General features: G+C 51.7%; 2 protein-coding genes across 4 annotated transcripts; one reads left to right on the top strand and one right to left on the bottom strand.

The window, feature by feature from the left end:
* On the bottom strand, positions 1-1,255 carry LOC122206409 (diazepam-binding inhibitor-like 5). The gene is made up of 2 exons (XM_042915549.1): positions 1,131-1,255; positions 1-449 (listed from the first exon to the last, which is right to left on the bottom strand). Exon 2 carries the CDS (start codon positions 397-399, stop codon positions 136-138), a length of 264 nt encoding a protein of 87 aa, XP_042771483.1. The 5' UTR covers positions 400-449; positions 1,131-1,255; the 3' UTR covers positions 1-135.
* Positions 1,256-1,320: 65 nt separating this feature from the next.
* GEMIN4 (gem nuclear organelle associated protein 4) lies at positions 1,321-7,646 on the top strand. Of its 3 annotated transcripts, XM_042915540.1 has the most exons (3): positions 1,321-1,413; positions 4,290-6,634; positions 7,223-7,646. In XM_042915540.1, the coding sequence occupies exons 1-3, from the start codon at positions 1,404-1,406 to the stop codon at positions 7,454-7,456; spliced, it is 2,589 nt and encodes an 862-aa protein (XP_042771474.1). In that variant the 5' UTR covers positions 1,321-1,403; the 3' UTR covers positions 7,457-7,646. The 3 variants fall into 3 exon arrangements, with proteins under 3 accessions (XP_042771474.1, XP_042771471.1, XP_042771473.1); XM_042915537.1 differs by having other exon boundaries at positions 4,290-7,646; XM_042915539.1 differs by lacking the exon at positions 1,321-1,413 and adding an exon at positions 1,520-3,046 and having other exon boundaries at positions 4,290-7,646.

Raw genomic sequence — 7,646 nt, 5'->3', positions numbered from 1 at the left:
TGCAATTGAAGTGATTTATTGAGGTCTCTCAGCTACAGTTGTTATGGCTTCATGACATTTCAGCCATCAGACTTTTAAGAAGCCCTTTTCCCTATCAGAGGAGCCATGCCACTTCATTCTGTTTGGCACTCCTCCTTATCCACTGTCATTTTTCTTCAGTTCTTCCACTTTGGCAACATAGATCCTCATGGCATCCATCTTGGACATCCCTTTGTTCTCGTTCCATGCCTCCCACTTGGCCTTGGCTTTCACATCTGTGGCAGGTGGGGCAGGGATGTTGCAGTCGCCCTGGGTGGCCTGTTTGTAGAAGCTGTACACCAACAGTTTCTCCTGATCACTCACAGGTCCCTTCAACTGCTTGACAGCAGCGCAGGCCATCTCAAACTCTACTTGGCACATTGGGGGAACTGAGGCCGGGCCCCTGTGTCTTTTCTAGGTGACAGTTGGCACTGGAGGATGGAGGATGGAGAGTTAGAAACACTGGAGGCTAGTAATTAGGTCTCGGAAGAGTGAAAGGGAGCAAAGGAGACGGTAATGTTTGAGAACACGGGAGGTCCATGTGTGTCTTCCCAGTGAGAAGTCCAGTGTGTTTTTATAAAGTTCAGATTGCAAACTGAGGCTCATTGGATTGGATCTCCCCTCCTATTGCTCTGGCTGGCAAAATGCATTTTCTGGGGAGGGTAACCAGTAACATCTCACAGGCATCTATTATGATGCCAGAAAATTTAGGATGCTGTGCTGCTGCTATGAGAAGAAGGCACTCTGGGGAGTGGGGGGAGGGCGGGTTGTGCGTCTGGGGGGGCAGATGGTCTTGAGTGAGACCAGGCAGACCCGCTAGAGGCGAAGACGCCTCTGAGTGGCACATCTGTGCTGGTTAATGGGCAGCCAGGGGGAGGGCGTTCAGTGCGGGTAATCCCGGGGGTTACTGTATGGGAGCGAAAGCGGAACCTGGGATGGAGCTAGTGGGTAGGAGCCACTGGGACTCAAAAGGCTGGGCTGTGCAGGGGCTGAACACAAGCGGTGTTGAGCGCGCGGGCAAAGGGAGCTGTAGAGCCCAGGGGCCAGTGACCGGACGGACGTTTGGGGGCGGGGCGGGGCACGCAGGGCGGAAACGAAGTGCGAGTTCTTGCCTGTCGGCTGGTTGGAAGCCTCGGGCCGGTAGGGGGCGATGTGGGCCGGCCTGCCTGGGCGCCGCTGACCTGTCGGTGAGGACCGCGCGTGCGCGCGGAGCGGCGGGAGGATCACGACCGACCGCGCGGAGCCGGGGCTGAGATTGTGGGCGGGGGCTGAGGCGCGCGGCCCATTGTCCCGCCCCCCGGAACTGCCCATTGTGCCGTGGCGCCTGCGCTGCGCTCGCGGCCTCGCGGGGGAGGGGCGGCCTCACGGCCGCTGGCGTCGCCGCCATGGACCTAGGTGGGTGTCTCTGGTGCCGGTCCTCGGCCCTCCTGGTCCGCGTCCTGAGACGGGGGACGAGGGCGGTGCTGAGCGGGTCCGGGCTAAGGGAGACCTCCGGGCTGGGGAGGGTTTTGGAGGGCTGGGTTATCCTTGGAGGCCGGGGGTCGGGAGGCCGGGATCTAACCCCGGCCCGGCAGCTCCTTGGCCGGCATCTTGCTCCCTCCGGACGCCTTTCCACGTGAAGGGCGAAGCGGCTGTGAAGTTAGATTTTCCTGAAGGTGGACAGGCAGGGTTTGTGCACGTGCTTTGGAAAATGCCCGGCTCAGAAGACGCCCGGGGGAATCCCGGATACCCCGACAGTCTCATTTATTGAATGGCTACCGAGTTGTTGAGCAAGCGTCTTACGCTCTTGAGGTCCTCATAGATATAACGGGGACGATAATGTATCCACCACACAGTTTGGGGGCCTTTGGATTGAGAGCACGTGGATACAGTGTCTGGTACGGTGCCTTGTGCACAGCTAACGTTCCTGCGACCAGCAGCTGTGGGGAGGGCCGCAGCAGCCGAGGGGCACTTTTGAACTTATGTGCCTTTGATTCAGAATCCTCACAGGCAGGGTCTGCGGGAAGGGAGGCGAGAGCTAGTATAAGTCGGTGGCTCCTTGTCCAGCCTCCCACCCTGCTAGCCATGCTCTTACGGAGATAAGACCAGGAGGCTGTTCTGAGAGAGCTGGGGTGAGGCACCCCGAGATGTGCCAGTAGAAATGTAGTCCTATCCCCAGTTAGCTCTTCAGTGGTGGAACAGGAGAGAGTTTGGAGCCCTGCAGCTGTGGTGATTTCTGTCCCGGCCCCATTACGCTGTAGTAGAGACATTCTGAGCAAACTCTTCCTGAATCTCAGTGTTCCCATCGCTACAGCAGAAATGGTCAACAGGTTGATTTGAAGATTCAAAAAGATCTCGCACAGTGCCTGACACGGAGTAAACACTTAATGAACATAGGGAGGGAGTTACAAGCACCAGTTAACCAGGAGTAATAAAAATACTTAGGATTTGCCCAGCTGTTAACCGATAGCTCCTGGGACTTAACTCCTTCAGGTAGCACAGTGAACATACCATCTCTGGAAAGTGGGTATCGGGGGCCAAACATTTTGGCTGAACTGATTGTGCAATAAAATTAAATGTACAGATTCATGGGGGGCATATTTTGGGGTCCTAGGAGACCAACTTGAACCAAAAAAGGGGGGGAAGGGGCAGAATCCCCAGTGAGACCCCTCAGGCAACCTGATCTTTCCTGGGAGTCTGCCTTGGCCACTGGGGGTCCAGGTGAATTGCCTTCACCAGTTGGTTGGATAATCCTTTGCCTTTAGCTGCTCCCTTAAAGTCAAAGGGCAGGACCTTTTTAAATCTGAATCAAGGCTCTCACTTGCTGGCTTCTGGCCTGTATAAATGGGAAAGATGGGTTCTTGGAGGCATGAGGGAATGAGGAAGGGGTGGCATCTCCATGCCCTGGGAAAGGGGAGAGAAGTCAGGAATACTCAATAGTGAGTAGTGTTTGTACTCTATTTTGTTTCCGGGCCGGAAGAAGCTTACTTGAGGAAGACCTATGTCCTTTCCTATTATTGAGCTGGGGAAGGCAAAGAATAGTGACAAGGTTCTGGTCCTGCCAACAATGGAAAGATTTGGGGGGAATCAACGTTTATTGAGCACTTACCAGGCTCTTTGTAGCCAGATGCTTACTGTAGCTATATCTTATTTAACGCTCAGCAGCTCTGGGAGATGGAATCGGGAGCTAACAGCCACCACCTCTGCCAAGGGCTTAGCTAATATTATCACTTGTTCCTCACAGTCCTAATAGGAAGTCTCTATTTTCCCCACATACACAGAAGGGAAGCTCAGAGAAGAAATCTAAGATTGCACTGCTTTTAAATGGTTGAGCTAGGATTTAAAGCTGTGTCTAATTTAACATCCCAAAATGCCTTCCTTGAGAAGTCTGTTGATTCATGGCTCACTGGAGGAAGAACTTTTCTTTCTTAATCTAGTATTTTTTTGTGTCGACCTCTCGGTTTCTACCAGAGAACCAGAGCCTTCAGTAGCTTGTTCTGGTTTGACAGAAAGAGCTATGGGGTAAACTGTTTCCCTGAAAGGCAGAACATTTGAAATCTGTTTGCAAGACAAGGCTGTAAAGGAAAGGAAGGATGGCAAGGCTTGTCTGATTGCTTCTATGCCCACAGCCCTGGCCTGTGCCCCTCTTAGGCTATATCGTTACTTAGAGGCTCAATTGTCACATTCCACACTACTCACTTGGTGGCCCCTGCAGTTTGGTACTGCTGTGATATCTCTCTCTCTCAGCCTTCCTCCCCACATCCTCTGCTGGCCCATCCTGTGCCGGAGGGCCTAGCCCTTCCCTTTTCACATGCTTTTCCTGCAGGATCTCATTTACTTTGTTCATTCCATTATCCCCTCAGGGTGGATATCTCCCTGAGCTACATTTCAGGATGGACTCCCCTCCTGGGTGTCAACCCCACCTTTCCATTGCTGGAGGATGTTTCTACCTTAATGTTCTACCTCAAACTCCAAATAACCCAAACTGAACAGTGGGTTCCTCCAAAACTTCTGATTCTTCTTTGTTCCTCCAGTGATGCCCATTGTCTTCCCAATCCAGGCTAGAGAGTGTGGGAGTCCTTTTTTATTCCTCAGGCAAGTCCTTTTGACTCCAGCTCTGCAGCAGCTCTTGGAACTATCCATTCTTCCCAGTCTCACTGAACCCTTCTCATGTCCAACTCTGATAATGACAGCCAGCCTATACTAACTGATGTCTGTCTGCCTCTAACTCCTTCTAATTATTTTAAAGATTTTTCACCACATTCTGTCTTGTTCGGTTTCTCTCTGTGCAGGACCCTTGAATATCTGCGAAGAAATGACTATTCTTCATGGAGGCTTCTTGCTCGCTGAGCAGCTGTTCCACCCCAAGGCACTGGCAGAATTGACAAAGTCTGACTGGGAGCATGTTGGGCGGCCCATTGTGGAGGCCCTAAGGGAGATCTCCTCCACCACAGCACATTCCCAGCCCTTTGCCTGGAAGAAGAAAGCTCTGATCATCATCTGGGCCAAGGTTCTTCAGCCCTACCCTGTCACCCCTTCTGACACTGACACTCGGTGGCAGGAAGATGTGTTCTTCTCAGTAGTCAACATGATCCCTACCATCAATCACACAGTGCTTTTTGAGCTGCTCAAGTCTCTGGAAGCTTCTGGACTCTTTATCCAGCTCCTGATGGCCCTGCCCACCACTATCTGCCGTGCAGAACTAGAGCACTTTTTGGAGCACATGTCTGTTGACACTTCTTCAAAGGATGTGGCCTTTTTCCTCAGTGTCTGGTGGGAAATGATAAAGCACAAAGGCAATCAGCAGGACCCCCTGCTCTCCCAGTTTAGAACAATGGCCCATAAGTACTTGTCCTCTTCAGATGAGTTCTCCCATCCTCCAAAGAGGTTTAAGTCAGACCCAGATGTGTGTCCTACTATGCCCCTATTGGCCATGCTGCTCACTGGGTTGAAACAAATCCAAAATCGAATCCTGTGCCCCGGGATGAAGTGTTATGCGCTAGCCAACTTGGCTGACATGCTGACAGTGTTTGCACTAATGGAGAACGACCCCCAGGAAGTGTCTGCAACTGTGTATCTGGACAAACTGGCCACAGTGATCTCCGTGTGGAATTTGGACACCCAGAACCCGTATCACCAACAGGCACTGGCAGAGAAGGTAAAGGAAGCAGAACGGGACATCAGCCTGACTTCCCTGGCCAAGCTCCCAAGCGACACAGTTTTCATTGGATTGGAGTTCATGTGCAGCCTGCTGCGAGAGTGGGGGGAGGAGCTGCAGACCGTGCTCAACAGCAGCCAGGGGACAAGTTATGACAGCTACCGGCTGTGTGATAGTCTGACTTCCTTCAGCCAGAACTTGAAGCTCTACCTGGATTCCACCAGCTTGTCTAAGGAGGAGGGGCAGGTGGTCTCTGAGCTGGCAGAGTGTGTAGGGGACTTCCTAAAGAAAACAAACAGGGTGCTGAAGAACAAGGGCTTCGAGAAGGACATCACTGCCTCGATTGCCATGGCCATCATCGACCAGAAGATGGACCGGCATATGGAAATGTGCTACATTTTTGCTTCTGAGAAGAAGTGGGCTTTCTCAGATGAGTGGCTAGCCTGCCTGGTAAATAACCAGGCTCTCTTCCAAGAGCCGGACTTGTTGTTAAAGCTGTTGCAAACGGTGATGGAAGTCACCGTGACAGACAGAGCCATCCCTGAATCTCAGATCAAACAAGTGATCAGCCTGATCCTGGAATGTTATGCAGACCTCTCACTGCCAGACAAGAATAAAGTCCTATCAGGCACCCTGCGCTCCTGGGGGCGAAAGGGTCTGTCTGAGAAGATGGCTGGCTTGGACGGGTTTCAGGAAGACCTCAATACAACTTTTAACCAGCTCGCACAGAGTGCCTCTGAACAGGGCTTAGCTAAAGCTGTAGCTTCTGTGGCTCGCCTGGTAATTCTGTACCCAGAGATCACAGTGAAGAAAATGTGCAGCATGGCTGTGGTCAATCTTGGCACTCACAAGTTCCTGGCTCAGATTCTCACTGCCTTCCCTGCCCTTAGGTTCATGGAAGAGCAGAGTCCAAATCCACCCACCAATTTTGTGGTGTCATGCCTCAAAGAAACCGTCTGGAGAAAGTTCTCTACACCCAAGGAAGAAAAGCAATTTTTGGAGCTCCTGAGCTGTCTCATGACCCCTGTGAAGCCCCAGGGTATCCCAGTTGCTGCTCTTCTTGAGCCAGATGAAGTGCTAAAAGAGTTCGTCCTGCCCTTCTTGATGCTAGATGTCAAAGAGGTGGACCTCAGTTTGAAGATCTTCATCCAGACTCTCCAAGCAAATGCATCTTTAGAGGGATACTGGCTGCAGACCTGTTCTCCGTTCCCTCTCATCTTCAGCTTGTGCCAGCTGCTGGATTGCTTCAGCAAATACTGGCAGCTCCCCAAAGAGAAGCGGTGCCTCTCTTTGGATGGGAAGGATTTGGTGATCCATATTCTGGAGATCCTCTGTGAGATTGTATTGGCTAATGCTGAGACCTTCTCCCCGGACACATGGATCAAGTCCCAGTCTTGGCTCCACCGGAAGCTGGAACAGCTCGATTGGACAGTGCGCTTGAGAATGAAGAACCTCTTTGAGGGCCACTTCAAGTGTGAGGTGCCGGCCACACTTTTTGAGATCTGTAAGCTTTCTGAGGACGAGTGGACCTCCCAGGCCCACCCTGGGTACGGGCCAGGCACAGGGCTTCTTGCCTGGATGGAGTGCTGCTACCTCTCCAGCAGCATCTCTGAGCAGATGCTTTCCCTCTTGGTGGTAGATGTGGGCAACCCTGAGGAGGTCAGATTGTTCAGCAAGGGTTTTCTGGTGGCCCTGGTACAAGTCATGCCTTGGTGCAGCCCCCAGGAGTGGCAGTACCTTTACCAGTTGACCAGGAGACTATTGGAGAAACAGCTCCTACATGTCCCTTATAGCCTGGAATATATTCAGTTTGTTCCTCTGCTCAACCTGAAGCCCTTTGCCCAGGAGCTCCAACTCTCTGTACTCTTTCTGAGAGCCTTCCAGTTTCTCTGCAGCCAGAGTTGTCGTAATTGGCTTCCTATGGAAGGCTGGAGCCATGTGGTCAGACTTCTCTGTAACAGTCTGACCAACCTCCTGGACTCCGTTAGGTTGATACAGTCAGTTGGTCCTTGGGCTCAAGGACAAGAACAGGACCTGACCCAGGAAACCCTGTTTTTTTATACCCAGGTATTCTGTCATGTTCTGCACATCATGGCCATGGTCCACCAAGAGGTGTGTGAACCTCTCTACGTCTTGGCCTTGGAAATCCTCACCTGCTACGAAACCCTGAGCAAGGCCAACCCTTCTGTTAGTTCCTTGCTCCAGAAGGTAAATGAGCAGCGTTTCTTAAAGTCCATCGCCGAGAACATTAGCCCTGAGGAGCGGCGCCAAACCCTGCTGCAGAAGATCAGCAACTTCTGACCTTTGTAGATCAGAAAACAGCTGGGCCCTCAACATGGGTGGGGTCTCTAGGGGTCGAGCTGAGAAACATAAACTTTTCAGTTATGTGAAATTGTATACAAGCTAAGAAGGTATATGGCAGTAACTATAAAGAAAATAGTTTCTTAGATGTTTATAACGTACAAATTATAAAATTCTCTTCTGAGTTTTA

Source organism: Panthera leo, chromosome E1, assembly GCF_018350215.1.
Source record: "Panthera leo isolate Ple1 chromosome E1, P.leo_Ple1_pat1.1, whole genome shotgun sequence".
Taxonomy (NCBI): domain Eukaryota; kingdom Metazoa; phylum Chordata; class Mammalia; order Carnivora; family Felidae; genus Panthera; species Panthera leo.
This window is presented reverse-complemented; position numbering and strand designations above follow the sequence as displayed.

Coding starts and splice junctions, on each gene's coding strand:
- LOC122206409 (XM_042915549.1), bottom strand. CDS start 399: ATGTGCCAAGTAGAGTTTGAGATGGCCTGCGCTGCTGTCAAGCAGTTG.